This window comes from Pinus tabuliformis, chromosome 2_2, assembly GCF_031772625.1.
Source record: "Pinus tabuliformis cultivar Carrire ecotype Pingquan chromosome 2_2, CPIR1, whole genome shotgun sequence".
In the NCBI taxonomy this organism is placed as follows: Eukaryota; Viridiplantae; Streptophyta; class Pinopsida; order Pinales; family Pinaceae; genus Pinus; species Pinus tabuliformis.
The window spans coordinates 1,046,892,822-1,046,910,419 of record NC_142300.1 but is presented as its reverse complement, the minus strand read 5'-3'; the positions used below and the strand labels follow the sequence as shown (position 1 = coordinate 1,046,910,419).

Here is a 17,598-nt window from a genome sequence, read left to right as displayed (position 1 = left end):
TCCATATAAGTTTCTACTGCATCATGGACTAGCTTTGCAAAGATGCTCAGGATTGCTCTTTGTTAAATGGCAGGGACATTGCACAAACCAAAAGGAAGGACCCTATAAGAACAATTATCCCAAGGATAGGTGAAGGTGGTCTTATCCTGGCCCTCTAGGCTGATTTGGATTTGATTGTACTCACTGAAACCATCCAGGAAAGAGAAGAACTTCTTTCCTGCCATACCATCCAATACTTGGTCCATGAAAGGTAGAGGGAAATGGTCCTTCTTTGTGGCTTTTTTTAGCTCTCAGTAATCCACACAGGTCCTCCACTTTCCATTTTTCTTTCGACCAACACCAAAGGATATAGCCACTCACTATATGAGATAGGGTAAATGAATCCTACGTCCAATAACTTCTGAAATTCCTCTTTGACTATATCCTTGAGGGCTAGATTCATTCTCCTTTAGGGTTGGTGGACTAGCTTGCAACCTTCCTTGATGTAAATGTGGTGAGTACACACCAAAGGGTGCACTCCCTTCATTTATTTGTAATTCCAAGCAAAGGCATACAAATGGTCTCTTAGCATGTTACATAACTCCTCTTATTTATGTGCAGAGAGAGGGGTTGATTTTCAATGCTCTTTCTGGACCGAATTATATTGTCTTGACACAAGTAGTGTTTGAGTCAACTGGAAATAGATCAATCTGATGGTTTTTTTTGGCTTCCTTCACTACTTCCTCCAGATACATGGTGTTGGGAGTTTGATTTTGGAGGATGTGTTCAATCAAGTCATGTTCATCAGGCTGTCCACCCCCTATTGTAGTTTATAGGGTATAGATTTGGGAGTATACTTCATCTTCTTCCTCCACCTCTATCCATAAAGGTAAGTCATGCTCTAGGGATGATTGAGAAGGAGGGTACAAGACTAATTGTTTGGACATATGCCCATTTTTCATGGTCATATTTCTAGCCCTGTAGCTTATGTAGGCATCGACATGCACTAACCAAGGCCTCCCAATGATGAAAGGATAACCATTGAATTTGTTCTTAGGCTAGAGAACTAAGATGTCAGTAGGGTATTCCCAAGAATCAATGGAGACCATCACATCCTCAATAATTGCCTCAGGAGCTACTGGGATCGGTCTGTAAGATGTAATATTGTCGTGTTCTTCCTTAATGATCCCTGGAGATTCAACTTGAGCATAGTGTCCTTAGTCATCACATTGATGACAACCCTAAGATCAATCAAGGTATGGGTAGCAATAGTTCCATCGATGTGTACATCTACTAAAGGACTCCCAGGATCTAGATACTTTGGGAAAATTACTTGCCCTTGCATTAAGTTGGAGAGTTGTCCAATGACATTAATGGTAGGGGTGTCTTTGTTTTGCATTCATGGATTTTTGAAACACTTCTCTTTGATCAACTTATTCTAGATGGGGACATCTTTGATAGCTTGGAGAAGCAAGATTTTGATACATAGATTTTTCAACTCACCCAAAAGTTCAGTCTCTTCTGGGGTGTGCTAGGCTCGATGGGTTAACCTTTTAGGAAAGAGGGGTGGATTCATTCTATGTACACTTTCCTCTCTTTCCTCCTCACTCTCCCTAGGTGGATATAGAGGTTGGTTGTTCAGGAGAACTCTCCCAAACCTATGGTTAATTTCCTAAATTTCCACAGTATAGGTCGGACAGGATGGTTCTCCATTGTAGACCTACTATGTCTCTCTTTTGTTCGGGTTCGGGTTTGGTTGGGTAGGAATCTGAGGTTGTTTAGGTGGACCAGGGTGTAGGAGTTGTGGTTGAGATGAAGTTGAAGGCAATAGAGTTGGAGCTTGGTTGTATGGGGGCCTCCATCCCTAGGGTGATGCATTCCATTAAGGTTGTGGAGGACTATATGGCTGAAATGGCTGGTTGGCTGATTGGTAATGGTATTGAGGTGCAAAAGACCAGGGAGAAGGTGTAGACCATGAAGGATGAGTAGGGGGGAACCAATTGAGAATGGATGTGTTTTGATTAGGGTTATAATATGAACAGAATGACCCTTGCATGCCCTACTAGTATGGTCGAGGTCCATGAGGCCTCCTTTGATTTACGTAGAAGAGTTGTTTAGTCACCCCTTTGGTTCCCTCAAACACATATTTTAATCTAGGTAGAGAAGGGCACTTGTTTGTGGAGTTGTTTTCCTCACAGACTGAGCCGATTTCTATAAGGTTCAGTGGGCATTCATTCCTAGGGTGCCTCCTTGTGAATCTAGGGTAGAAGATGGCTAATGCTGTCTCTGCTTCCTCCTGCTTCTTTTTGATCTGCATAGTGTCTAATTGTAGAGCAAGGGTTTGCAACATTTCAGTCTTAAAGTCTTCCAACATGTTCCCAATTTCAATTTTTATGGATGTATTGGAAGAGGATGAACTTGCCACTGCTTGACTAGCCCTACACTTATTTTGAGTTTCCCTAGAATGATTCTTGAAAACTGTCTTGATATCATCATAGGGTAACTGGTAGATGTCCCCTCCTGACAGTAGGTTTATGGTTTCTAGGAGATCTTCCCTGATCCCCCTGAGAAGGACTAACTTAAGTGATTCAATATCAGGGGTGCACTTGGCCCTTTTGTAGCTGAGTTTGACTCCTTCCTCATAATCCTCTAAGGACCCATCATGTCCCAAGTTCATTCTAAAAATTTCCTCTTTCGTATATTTGGACCTACAATAGTCCCTATACTTGTTGTTGAAAACATGTTGCATATCAGCCCAAGTGGTGATACTATCCCCATGTAAACCCATGAAACAATGCATGGTTACATCCTTGAGAGTGGATGGGAATAATTTCAACTTTTGATCATCAGAGGTGTAATCCTAAGTTCTGCATATGACAACAAGTTCAAAAAAAAAAGTATCTGGATCTTTTGAGGTCGGGCCATGGAAGTGAGGCAGAGAAGAGGGGCTTACGTTTTTCATCTTATCTTCCCCCTTAGATTCTCTGATGGGAAAATCACCCTCAACTCTTTCCCTGTCTCCCCTTTCATTTCTATTTTCAGCCATCGTGTCTGTTGGTGGAATGATTTCTTCTTCTTCCCCTATAGGCTCTTCAAACATCTTTGGTTGTTCACCTAAGGGGTCCTCTAGCTCACAGCCACCAAAGAAGAGGGAAGGTTGTCTGTTTGAAGTGGTGGTGGTATTTGGCAGAAAGTTTCTTAAGTTATCCCTATTCCTATGAGGCATGCAAGGAGTGTTTTCTTTTTTTTAGAGTTTTAAACTGCTTACAGAATTGAAAGAAAAGAGAACTAAATTGCAACTATTTGTTGAATGGAACTAATTGCAGAATGAAAGAGATAAGAAAATAAAGAAAGAAAGAAGAAACCACATCTACTCCAACACCTCCCCGGAAATGGTGCCAAAAGGTGATGAGCATCAATATTGTAGCAAGGATGCTGCAACTCCTGGGGCTACCAACTTTACTTCATCAACCTGGGGTTCATACAAACTTGGAGATGACAATGTTGTATACATAAATAGATTTAATTCATCTACTCTTTATCACTGTTGAGCTGGGGTGATAGACCACTAAGGTTTCTCAAACTAACCTTCTATTGACTAGAAGAAGTCTCATTACCAACTGGAGAGGGGAAATTTACTCTAATTGGGAGAAAACAAATGTTGCCTATTGCAAGAACGAAAGGCTAAAAAAATGCTTGCAAAATAACATGAAATCCTCTATATACTTTCTAACCTACCTTGCTTGCAAAAGAACCCTACTTTAACACATGTGAGGTTTTAACTAACATAAGCATGAAATCTGATCTAGAGAGTATTGACTACTCTGTGCATGAATAAATATGAAGAACTCCTTTTTCTAATCTTTTTTCTTGAAAAATGTATGTGCTAATCTTTCTTGGTTCTTTAGCAGGAGGGATAGGTGTGGAGGAAGAGGACTACAAAGGTTCTGATGGCTTCGAGGTCAAGTAGGGGCCTAATCCTTAAATTTAGGGAGGCTAAGCTCCCAATCTCGAGATTAAATGGTCTGCAACTATCATTGGCTTGCCTGCCACTGAACTTCATGACTCAGCTACTTGTCACTCTGAGCTGATGAGATTTGATTGACGAATATTTGAGTGAGTCAGGAGTTAAGGAGGGAGATCCTATCTCCTAGATTCCCCCTTTCTTGTCTTCATTCGAGTTCCTACACTTTAATTAGCCAATATTTGCTCCAAAACCTATAATCAATGCACACTAGACCACTAGACATGACATCTGATCTTTACTCTGCTCATTAAGAAAAATATAATTAAAACATGTAAAGAATTATGAGACAGGTTGATTTTAGTAAGCCGTAGGTGCACGAAAGTCTAAATAATTTACCCATTGATGAGCCTCATCAAAGGCCCTAGACATAATGGTTCAAACTTCTCACATCTGAGGAAATTATGATCTTGGTCATACACAAGAATAAGGTCGCCTTCATGGAAGGTATGAGGGTCGACTTTGTGGTCATACTGAGCTTTGGTGCACTTTTTGGCCACTTCAATGGTCTACAATGCAACACAACACCCTCTAGTGGCGTGCTCAAGCACAATGAGTTGTTGGTCTAAAGGTTGGGTGTTTGGGAAGAGTTCGATGGCAAGGTGAAGGAAATGGATTTCATACTCGATTGGTGAAACCACCTCCTCTCTAAAAACAAGATGGAAAGGAGTGAACCTAGTGGTGGTCTTGGCAGAAGTTCTATAGGTCCACAAAGTAGGGAAGAAGATTAATTTCTAGTTGGCCTTTTGTTTATTCACCATCAGCTGAAGCATAGTCTTAAGGATCTTGTTGACAACTCAACTTGGCCATTTCCTTGGGGTTAAGAAGATGACGAATATTGATGGTCAAAGACCAACAAAGAGGATAACTCATGCCATATCTAATCTTCAAAGTGTTGACCATGGTCAGAGACCAATTGTTTTGGAACCCCAAATTGAGCGATAACATGGTTAAAGATCAAGAAAAGGATTTTAGTAGCCATGGTGTTATTAAAAATTGGCATGGCTTCAACCCATTTGGTAAAGTAGTCAACGACCATGATAATATACTTATGTTTGTTAACATATGGGGGTTAGCACTCCATGAAGTCAATAGCCCATTTATAAAGAGGATTGGCTCTAGAAATGGGATGGAGGGTAGCAGGTGGAGCTCATGCCTTAGGGGCATATAACTAGAAATTGGGATAGTGTTTGACTGCCTAAATATAATCGCTAAAGAGAGAAGGAAAAAAGTACCCGACATGCATGATTTTCTAGGCAGTGGACATTTCGGAGAGGTGACCACCACAAGCTCCACCATGGAAGGAAATGAGCACTTTCTCAGCTTCAACATGGATGAAGCAACGAAAAAGGATAGTGTCGACACCATGACAATAAAGGTCGTCATTGATGAGGAGGTAGAAAGGGGCTTGATGTCGAATACACCATTGATCATCACAAGTGAGGTGGGGAAGAGGGGGGGGGGGAATTTTTTGGTTCAGAGATACATAAGGATGTCACCTTACCAAGGATCATCTGAGGTAATGGTGAAAAAGTGTTCATGTTGAAGATCATCATTTATCGATAGATCAGGTGCACTAGTGGGAAATTTGGAAATGAGTTCAGCTAGGGATAATCCTTTCTTACTCTTGGGTATGAAAAAATCGAGATCAAATTCTTGAAGGATAATGATCCAATGGGCATACTTCCCGCTAATGATCCGTTGACTCAACAGGAAATCCATGGGATTGGAATTGGTCACAACTATGTTGGTACACATAAGGATATAATGGCGAAGCTTTTGAATAGACAACATGATAGCTAGTGATAGATTTTCTTCATGGGAATAGGACACATGGGGGATGTTAAGGTTCTTACTGACATAATATATGAATACATGCAAAATATTCTTGTATGAGGACCCCAACAACTGAATCGGTGGATGTAGAGATGTAGACGATGAAATCAGTCTCAAAATTAGGTGGAATAATCAAGGGAGTAGAAGTGAGAGCATGTTTGAGGGCATCGAAAGATTGTTGAGCTTGGTCATCCCAAACAAATGTATTGAAAGAGTCTAAGAAACCCATGAGCCGTGGTGGCATAGTCAAGAATAAGCTGACAAAGAAAGTTATATTTGCCTTGGAGGCTTTGTAACTGGAGAAGGGTACATGGAGGAGGAAGTTCAATGATGGCTTGAAATTTGAGTGGGTCAAGAGTGATACTATCTTTAGACACAATGACCCCCAAAATTTGGGTGGTAGGAATGAAAAAGACACACTTAAGGGGACTGACTCAAATTTTATACTTTCGACATTGCAGAAAAACGGTGCACAAATCATGAAGTTGTTGCGACCAAATTTTGGAACAATTAGTGAGATCATCAAGATATGCAAGGATAATATGAGCCAAGTCATGAAAGAAATAGGACATGGCATGCTGAAAAGTGGCCCCAACATTCTTTAAACCAAAAGGCATGACCTTGTAAGTGAAATTTCCCCACGGACTAGTGAAAGTGGTTTTAATTTGATCGAGATAATGGATACGTATCTGGTTATATCCAGAGAATCCATCCATAAAGGATAGAACCTCATGCCCCACACACTCATCAATGATATGGTCTATGAAGGGTGTGGGAAAGTTGTCTTTGGGCATGATTTGCTCAGTTTATGGAAGTCTTTATAGGCAAGGATGGTGCCTTGTTTTCTAAGAATGGGAATGTCATTGGACACCCATGCATTGTATTGATTGGGATATATGAAACCAACCTTCTTGACCTTATCGATTTCAGCTTTGGATGCTTCACATTTGGAAGGATGGATGGGCCTTTTGTTTTTGCAGACGGGTATGGCATTAGGCCAAGTGTTGATGTGATGTGTGACAATTTTGGGGATATACTCTAAGCATTTCAGAATAACACCAGGTGAAAAAATCATATAATCCTTTGAATAACTTGCTGTAAGCATCAATTTCTTCTAGGGTGCATTGTGCCTCCAAGATGATATTTTATTCAATCCCTAGTTTATTCGAAATGTTAATTTTTATGGTAGGGGAAATGTTAGGCATATTTCCTTCTTCAAAAGCATTTGATGTTGGAATGGGATTTTTAAACCAATGGACTTCACTGTCAATGGAGTCTTTTGACTCCATAGCCTATTGGTCATGGGTTTGTTTTTTTCCACAGGAAAAAATCGGTAACCTTTTATTAAAAAAATGAAAAGTTACACTAGCAGATGCATTGAAGCATTTCCATAAGCTGCCCATCTGGGCTCGAGTGCTTTTGCACCCCCAGCAACGTTAACAAACTAACGTGCATTAAGAAGAAGAAAAAAGGAAAAAGAAGAAAGAAGAAGGGAGAAATAGGGGAAAAACTGGAGTCCGGAAGAGAAAACTCAAGTTTTTCTCCCCTTTTTCTTTTCGACCTTGCGCCACTCTCCTTGAGTGGGCTCGATCGAAGCTATGACTAACTGTGTTTCTACTTTCTGTGAGGTTGTTTCCTTGTCTGAATCTGAAGTATCTGAGTGGTGATGCCATTTGGTTCCTCCCATACTCAGATCCTCACTTGCCTTCTCTGCCTGATTTGAGTAAAGCTGTGTAGCCTTGTTTTCTGATGTGGTTTCCTTCTGAGTCTCCATTCCTTGAGATACCTCAGCATTCTCTGCAGAGATCTCTTCCTCTTCTGCTTCTGATTCTTCGTCCTCTGAGTTGGGGGGGGGGAATTGCCATCCTTTCCTCTGCTTCCCTTTCTTCTTCTTTTTACGGTTTTCTGTCTTGACTTCTGGACATGTGCTTTGCAGGTGTCATGTCATCCTGCAGAGCCTACATCTGAAAGAAGTATTTTCATAGTCTAGTTCTTGCAGCCAGTTTTGTTGTTTGTAGATCGGCCTTATGTTGTCCGGCAGCCCTTTACTTAGATCTACATCCACACAAATGCGTGCAAAAGTGTAGACCCTTTCATCAATCCTTTCCAGATCTGTTTTGATATATTTCCCTATGTTGTTCCCAATTCCTTCCAATACTCTTTCACTCCAAAAGTGAAGGGGAAGGTTATATAGGCAGACCCAGACCGGAATTTTGGATACAGTCATTTTGTTTGGATCGAAATCTGGAAACCATGGGGTCATAAACAACCCCGATGTTCCCCAAAACCAAGGCCCAACACTGAGGATTGTATTTCTGACTTCCGTGGATGCAAATCTAACTATAAAAAAACCTTTGGAGCATAAATGTATGTCACATTCCATGGTCCAAGTGGTGAAAATCCAGTGAAATAGATCCATTGGTTTTGGCCAAAAACTGTTAAAACGGCAGATTAGAGCCTGCGTTTCATAGGACTTAACGAAGTCATCAAGCCCTGTAGAATCAAAGTTGAGGGCTGGAGTTTGCCCTAGCTGATCTACTATGTATGGCCTAGGTGTATATCCGCCTTGATCTGGAGAGGACCCTGAATCTCTGTTGCCCTGTAAAATGTTTTTGTAGGAGGAGCCTCCCTTGGGTTGATGCTGAGGTGCTGTCTTTTTCCCCTTGTCTCCCCCTGAGGAGCTTGGCTGTCCCTGAGGCAAAGCCCCTCCTCTCAGCCTTAGGTTTAAAACAATGGTTGTTTCTGGACTAATCTCATAGCTTTTCAGGGTTCTACTATCCTGGAGGGACCGCCTACCACTGACCAAATGTTGGATCTGAACAGGGTATCCCGTCAATGCCCAGATTTGCTGTTTCAACTGCATGATGGTACTTTCTGCATGTACCCACACTAAACAGGATTTCCCCTCAGGGGTTTTAATAAAAATCTGAAAACGAATTGATGTTACCTGAACCCTGTGATCTGGCTGTGAACAATCTTCCAGATCTGACCTCGTATTTGGTCGATCTTCCATTTGCATGTCTAGTTCTTCAAACCCTCTGCTCGATCTATGCTCATTGCCACCGATCTGCTGCCTGGGTTCTAGCTGTTCTCGAATAGTGGCTAGATCGAATAGATCCAGGTGGGATCTGCAATGTTTGGGCCGTTCCATGGAGAGAGGGAGCAGATCTGCATCATGCAATCCCCCTTCTTTGGTTGCAGCGACCGAAACAGTGTAAGAACCTTCAGATTCCAACCCTGCCGCGTCCCAGTTTTCTTCTCTCCTTTCCCCCGTGCCATTGCATCGCGCGTTCTGGGTATGGCACGTTTGCTCTCCGCATTTCCCTTCGAACACCGGCTTTAAGCTGCCGCGCTTCAGATCTGCCGCCGCTAAAACCCCCGAAGCCTCACAGCCAAACGAAATGGAGGGATCATGCAGTCTGCTGATCCACTGAACTAGGAGCAGAGGGTAGGTATGATTATCTTCTGCAGGAAGAAGCTGACAGAGCTCTGGACTGGGTGCAAAATCACCAAAAACGTCAATGGTAAAAACTATTACAGCCTCTATTATCTCGCCTCCCTTACCGTTACAGTTAAGCAGCCGCCCATACGCATCCTTTCCAGGTCTTCCTGCATTCGAATAGCAGGGCATCGGGACTTTGCTGAGGGCATTCTGAAGAAAATCCATGGAAAACGACTCGGCCTGAAGCGTTTCGACCTCCCCCAACTAATCAATGAGGTCATGGGCTTGTTGCGAAAGGAAGTGCGCACAATGGTGCATATCATCCCAAGGATAATTAGTGATGGTCATAGCTTCCATGATGTCTTCATCAGAATGGAAAATGGGCGGACTGGAGGAAGAGGGACCACATGATAGAGAAAGGATACAGGAAGCATCTTCATGAGAGATAAGGTTCACATAAACATCGTCAACATTGGGATACATATGACTAGTATATTGAATATCTACCGATGTTGAGACCGGGGTGTTTGTCGATGAAGGTTCAACATAATAAAAATAGGAGACATAAAGTGAGTGCCAAGGCATCGATCTCATAGATGAAGACAGGTAGAGAATGGTATCGATACTATCTAACATATCAACATCAAGGGGAGGGATCACAATGGGTGTTTGAGAGACCTCATGTTCGGGTGTAGGAGTGGGACCAAAATCTGTATGTAGACGAGAGGTGGAATCACTACAAGTGGCCTCTAATTCATGAAGAAATTTAAGCGTATCAAGAAAATATTCGACATGGGGACAAAAATGAGAATAGTGTCCACAATTATCACACAAAGCACAGCGGTGATTTGTGCGTAATGATCTATTATTCTTAGCTGACTCAGGTAAGGTGACATGGACATCATGAATTTTAGAATGAAGGAAGGCATCAGAGAACACTTCCCTAACATAATGGAGTTCAGGACAATTATTGGTGGCATGACCAACAACATCACACAAATCACATGGAAGAATAGGTTTTGGTGGCTTAGGATGAGCTAGAGTTGTTGGGGGTGCCATGTATTTGGTTCCCTTTTTCTAGATTTCACCCCCCTTGCCAGATGATTTAGGAACAAGAGTAAATTCCTATTGAGGTTGTTGTGGAACTAAACCAAAGGCAGGGGTAGGAACAACAGGTTGGACCCGAGTCAAAGAAATCTAGGTTTTAAGTTGATTGAATGGAGTGTTTGCAGGAGGATTGATGTATTAGACTGGGATCCCAAAGGTAATGTTGGGTAGACTCAACATAGCCATAACAGGTGTAAAATAAACTCCAGGGGGTGGAAAAAATAATGGTATCTGACCAAAAGGATAATGGCCTGGAGGAATTTCTCTAAGATGGTTAAGGCTTGGGGTAATAGTTCCAAGTGGAAATAGATTAGGAGAGACACCAGCAAAAGGAAATGATCCTTGAGGAGTAGTGCCAGGAGGCTGGGTTGAGTTAGGAACAACAAGTTGCGGAGGTGTGGTATATTGTGAAGGAATACCAGACCATTTGTGGCGGCCCACAATGCATGGAGCATGCAAGCACTCCATCAACTAGGCTCAGAAGCGGTAGGCTATGTACCATAGTAAGCACCAAGCAAAGTGGAATATTTGTAGACTCATAGAGAGACATTGGTGAGGGATGAGATAGTCCTATTGTCAGCCACGGAAGAAATGCGAACTGAGGTGAAGTCTGGGCTTTGGGGTCATAGTACATCAATTGATCAACGGTGACAATCTTTCCATTGTAGGGAAAGAACATCTTACAGTGAACCACATATGTGATAGCTGACGGGAAATAATTATACTTATGGCCCAAAAGGATATTATACTTTATGGGAGCATCAATGATCTCAATGTCAATACAAATAGTCTTGTCAGAAACTATGACTGGGCAGTTGCGATAAAAGCCAAGGAGCTGTGAAGGATGACCATCCCGTGCTTGAAGAGTGATGATGGATGGGGATAGGTCAAGGGAACCAAGTTGCTTCCAAACACTAGCAGCCATCACATAGGTGGAGGAGCCTTCATCTATGATATATCACTGAAAAGTGGCATTTATAATGGAAATTGGTATTTGAAATGTAATGGATGAAGCTAGGGGAGGATTTTTTGACTTGCCAACATGAAAGACAATCATCTGATCATCTTAGGGAACCACAACACCCAAAGAAGATAGTAGATATTTTTCTTGAGATGGGTATGTCTGGAAAACTTCCAACGTTGACATGGTAGTAGGAGACTGCACCAAGTCATCTACTATGCTACATGTATGGGCAGATTTGGCAAAATAAACATTTGAAAGTAACAGACCTTTGGGGATCTTGGGAATAACCTTGACCTAAGGCTGAGGGATCTGTTAGGTACCATTGCATGATGATAGAGGCTCAGTCGAAACTTTGGGTTGGGACTCAGTCGCTGACTTACTGGATGGCTTGTCATATTGGTGCGATCGAGTCTAAAGGTTGACTTGCTTGATATTAACCGCATCAGAATTAATCATAAGAATATGGTAATAATGGTGACCAGATGGTGGAGTTGGCTTATTTTATTGATCTTGTGTAGGTTGGATAGCAATATATTATTAGTGAGGAAAAGGATTGGTAAGCACTACGAGTTGAGATGAAGCAGGGGGTGGAGGAGGAGTAGTGGGCAGTGATCCTCAAGCAGCTGCTTGAGCTTCACATACTTGTTGCATATGAGATAAAAGAGGGCACTCATGCGTATAAAGACCATATATTCCGCAATAGGGACAAGGTTTGTTTGTATAAAAGCCCTTATTTTTCTTTGGTTGACCGCCTTATTGATGGGTTGTGGGATTAGGTTGAGGACCCTGAGAAGAATTAGGTGGAGGACCATGGTTGCCTGAATTACCTTGAGACTATTGGTTCAAATTAACCTTCCCCTTATTCCTTTTCTTGGGGTTAGGGGGATTGGTTCTTCTCTGTTGAGCATACAATTGACCTTGTGGAGGAGGTGGCTATTGTGGCAGAGGGGGAGCAAGCATGGGGGTCGGGGCCCTCGTGTCAGAGGGGCTAGAGTGTTGGGTGGTGCATACTGATAATGAAGATATTGGGCAACATTGGGATAAAAAATTGGTGCAATAGCTGACCTTGACATCCGTTGATGTAGATGGGGATATGCGTATCATGTGCTCGTACCTGAATAAGGGTTGCCTTGTGGAGGATTGAGGGAGGGATAAATGTAAGTGGAACTAGTCCCCCCCTAACGTGGACCATAGCTCATTTGAGGTGAATCATATGGTTGAGGTTCTGAAATGGTTCCAACTATGCCATCCATGACATTAGATTCCCCCAGTGCATTAGCAGCACTAGGTCAAGGCAGACCGAGGATGCAAGTGTAAACATAACCTGACAGGGCATAAATCAGATCAAATTTTAAGGCTACATGGAGTGCATCTTCCTTAGACTGGGGGAAGTGTGATGTGACATATTTAGAAATGGGAGTCAACAACAATATAAGGAACCAATCCATACAGTCACGATCTTCAAATTCATGAGCTTTGCAGATGCTCCTCCTTCTTTTCCATTCCTAAACATGGTCGGAAAGGTGGGTGGCAGAATTTGTATGGAAAGAAGTCAAAAGTTTGGTATTGGTGTCATAATGGAAAGGTAAATGGAAATATGAAAGAAACATTGTGGAAAGTCACAAAAGCGGAATGAGTGGCTTTGAGTTGATAAACAAACTACTTAGCAGCATATCTAGTGAGCGCGCATTGGAACAAATGAAGAAGGATGGAGTCTTTAGTAATAGAATTTGATGAACACCACATGTGGAAGGAGAGAATGTGATTAGTGGGATTTTCTCTAGGATTACCTTTAAATGTTTGGATGTCTAAAGGGATTTTAGTAGGCATAGTTGGCCAAGTGGGATCATGGAGAAGAGGATCATTGAAAATCTGGCTAAAATAGGGGAGACTCAAACCAGCCATAAAAGGAAGCAATGCAGTAGGAGTGACCACACTAGTGGGGGTTCCGCTGGTGGAGTTACCCTGGTTGGTACCTGGGTTACCACACTGGTTTCCTGCACGCATGTTGGTGCTTAAAATGGTGGCGATATAGGGAGTTAGATGATGTGGAATCAAAGGATGAATTAGATGAATCAGTAGAATCAAAATCGAAATGATCACTCGATGAGGGACTGGGAGGATGAACTCTAACTCAATGGGGAGGAGTAATATGTCCTAACGTGAACTGGGGGTGAAGAACTCAAATTCGATGCGGAAAATGCCTAGGGGGTGCAATGATGTCAAGAAAATAATGATTTAAGAAATAAAAGGTGATGATAGGAATAAAAGAGAAACAAAAAACAAGAAAACATCTAGTGCAATGGTGCCAAGTGTAAACTAACTATTTTAAGGATGTTACTCTAATACAAGAAAACACATCTTATAAAATAAAAATACATCTAGCCTATAAGTGATCTAAATCCTCAAACAATCCTAGATCTATTGTTTCATATGACCTTCCAAAGAACTCTTTACTTGATGGAATTTGATCCCCGCAAGCAGAGTTATCCAAAGAAAGGTGGGATAGAGAACCAACTACTTCCCATAGCCAGTCCTATAGGGTGTTTTCCTAAGGTTTGTCACTACGGTTTCCTTTGTCCCATGGGGGTGATCGAGTCTTGAGATTCTTGGTAGTCAGCCAATGCATGAGATTCCTTGTCATAGTTTCGGTATCCCCGAGGAGAACCGATCACATGATGACCTAGTCTAACCCCCTTAGAATCAGGGTTTTGACACACTCCAATTTTGGACCATGGAAAGGTGAAGGATTTTAAGCTCCCTAATATATCAAATTATATGTATCAGTGAAAGCAATCAATGGGCATTAATTGGAAGCCTATCCCACTGATCCTACACCTACACTACAAAGATTATTTGTCCCTGGTGCCCAAGTGGGCTTAACCTATGTGTGTTGACTTATTAAGGTGTAGTGTTTCAAGTCTTGCCTTGGTGGTGTTAACCAAACTCATGTTCGCTTAGGGTGTGAGTGTGTGAAAATATTGTGTCAAGTGGATGAGTTAATTAAGCATGTTTCATGATGTCATGTACTACTAAAATTAAAGTGCTAAGATACTATAAATAAATCTGAAAATGACAGAAAATAAATAGCCAATCAAGCACATGAAACCCCACCCACAAATGCTACTACGTAGCTAAGAAAGAGAGGGAAAACAAGCTACACAAAGACACATAAAAAGTCCTAAAATATATAATGTCAAGGGGTTGAGACCTAGAGGATCTAATCTGCTATAAATGGTGTAGACAAACATCAAAAATCAAAGGTGAAAAATGTTGCAAAGGATAGGAGTGAAGCTCTAAAACCTAGCATGTTGAAGGGGATCCTAAGGGGAGAAAGGAAAACCCAAACTATAAACTAAGAAAAGGTAAAAGAAACCTATCCAAAAGAGTTGAAAAGTAATGGATTAGACTATGAAAATGAATGGTTGAAAATTTTGAAAACCCTAGACTCCTCACTCACCAAATCTATTCCTAACAATGTGGAGGTGTACTTTAAACCCTAGGTGGATTTTTAATTCCTTAAAGAGATTAATGAAGTCTGTGTCATTCTATGGGGGACTATAAGCATAGGTTATGTACCCAACTAAGTTTGTAGATAGCACTGTCAGCAATTCTAAAACAATTCTATAAAAATCTCAGAAAAATTCCAAAATGCAGGTACTAACTTGGAGCAGTGGAAAACACAATTTTTGGGCCAAATAGTGCACTCTGGAATGCAGATAAGGGGATGAAAAGTTTGTTTTTCTCTTGAGAATTTTGGTTAATATATCATGCACAATGTTTGTTGTCTCCTACTTAGTTGGTGCCTATAAACTGCGGAAAGAACCAGAAAGCCACCATAATCTGGAAATTTGACAAAAAATGAAATAATACTATAAATAGAAATTAAGAGGCTAAAAATAGTTGTAGAAAACCCTGAAATTTTCTGAAACTTTAGTCACCCAAGAACATTGTTATTACATGAGTGGAGTCACCATTTGTTGGTGTGAAATTTCTTAGAAGGTGTACCAAAAACATTTCACTTAAGTCACTAGGTGACAAGTGATCCTAACAACAAGTTGATGGTTGCTTGCTATTCAAATCTATAATAAAAATGCAAAACCTGCAATAAAAGTATAGATGATCCAGAATAGAAAGCAACAGTGAAAATATCCAATAATAACCCAAATGGAAAGAATTTAATTGAACAAATTCTTTATTAAAAACACATGGGTGATGGAGATTTACAAAAGGGCATGTAAGTCCCCCTCTGTGGGAGGGGTCCTTCGGTGTCCTTGATGCTTCAAAAAATGATATTCTCTCTCAATATGTGAAAAACCTTGACAAAATGTGGAGAACTCTAACGAGAGCTCAAAATAAAAAATATGATAATGGTGACGATGATAATGATCATGGTGAAGAATGAATGAAAAACCCTCCTATTTATAACAAATTATTGAGTTAATCTCGAAAATGGAGAATAATAAAATAATATTAACCAAATCAAGATCTAATCGCTTAAGACATTTATTGGAGAGAGAAAAGAGATTTTAAATGGTTAAATATCTTTATTTATAAATAATTAACAAATAAAATTATTTATTAATTATTTCGTGAGAATTAAGAATGATGTGAAATTCAAATAATTATTAAATAGTGATTTCATAATTATTCCAATAATAGAAATAATAAATATTAAATAAATAGTGAATTATTTAATGATTCCTAAGGGATTTAGTCAAATGTGACAAGGAATAATTAGTTAAATAATGATTTAATAATTATTCCTAGAGAAAATTAAATAAATAATGATTTATCTAATTATTCTCATGGGTTTTTTTTATTTAAATAAGAAAATAATTTAATACAAGTGTTTTACTAAATTATTTTCCATATTGAAAGTGATTTTACTATGGTAAAATTAATCCTACATGGTGTATTTCGATCGACCTAGTTAAAAACGGTTAGGTGATCATTTTTTTGTGATAACATGGGCTAATCAATTTTATAAAAAATAGAAATTCGCTAATCCTTTTTTTCTTGGAAAAATCATGGTAAATTAGCCCACCTACAAATATTAGTCCCTAAAATTTTCTATATTGGTAACTCTAAAATAGGTAAATAAATGCAACTTTGTTTGTTTAAACATAGTTGTTGAGGTATTTTTGTTTTCTTTCCATGTTTGCTTCAAACTATTTTTTTCAAAGAAAAAAACTAGTATATTCAAGAGTGATGAATATACATGTTCATGTCCCGAAATGAAATTGTCTATGATTTAGTAGCCAAGATATACCTCTAAATATCATAAATTAAAACATTGCATACTAAAATGTAAAAAAATGTACAACGTTTCCACCTCTTTTTATATGCTTCACAGATGATTTATTTTCCTAAAAAGGTATTTAAGAAATTCCAAACTATTTGAGAAAAAAATCAAATAAAGTGTTTCCTTGCATGAGCTTCTGATATTTTTCAGATCTTTATGGAAGAAAATACATCATAAAATAGGAAAAAATCATATACAAACATTCAAGATTGTAAAAGGGCATGATTGTTGTAATTTTAATAAAACAATATTAGGTTTGGTAATTTATTCATTCAAAGTAATAATCTAAAATGAAAAAAGACAAACTAAAACATTCACATAAAATGGGAGAAATTCTATGACCAATCCAACTAACCACACAACAAAGGGATCAAGTATATTTAGTTAGAATGTTTTTAAAAATTCCTTCCACCAACTAATGTGAACAAATCCTTTCCTTTCTACAAACTTGTACCATATCATAATTTGAATGTAAAAGAAACATTTGGGAATTTCTAACGATTTGCTAGGATGTAGGTGAAATGTGCCCTTTTTTTTTAAGATTTTGGCTTTATTTTACATATCTTTTGCATTAATTTTATTGTCAATTTACGTTCTATTTTCACTCCTAAAGCTATCGGTAAAAATCATTAAAGTTATTGTTCAAAGGTTTTATATGTGGTAAGGTCTCCTTGTTTTGGTCATTTGGGTTATATTTTTGTCCAATACTACTTTCAGATGACCAAGTTATGGTATGATTTTCTTAATTACCTCTTCTCCCAAAAAGTAAAAATGACTTTATTATTTGTGTGGATATAAAAATTATAAAATTTATAAAAAAAAAACGAACTTTTATATAATATTAGATTTAAATTTTATTTTATTTTGAGTGATGATGGCACACTCATGCATAGGAGTTAATGTTACCTTGGATATGGGACAATTTGGTATCACATTTACAA

At 39.6% G+C, this 17,598-nt stretch overlaps 1 protein-coding gene across 1 annotated transcript in view; it reads right to left on the bottom strand.

The window, feature by feature from the left end:
* The window catches only part of LOC149196952 (S-type anion channel SLAH1-like), a 107,708-nt gene extending 98,238 nt beyond the window's left edge, over window positions 1-9,470 (bottom strand). The window contains exons 1-2 of the mRNA XM_089408507.1: window positions 8,787-9,470; window positions 8,643-8,696 (exon numbers count right to left, since the gene is read on the bottom strand). Of these exons, the coding sequence (XP_089264633.1) occupies window positions 8,643-8,696; window positions 8,787-9,470 (738 nt within the window). The remainder of the gene's footprint in view (window positions 1-8,642; window positions 8,697-8,786) is intronic.
* Window positions 9,471-17,598: the final 8,128 nt, after the last annotated feature.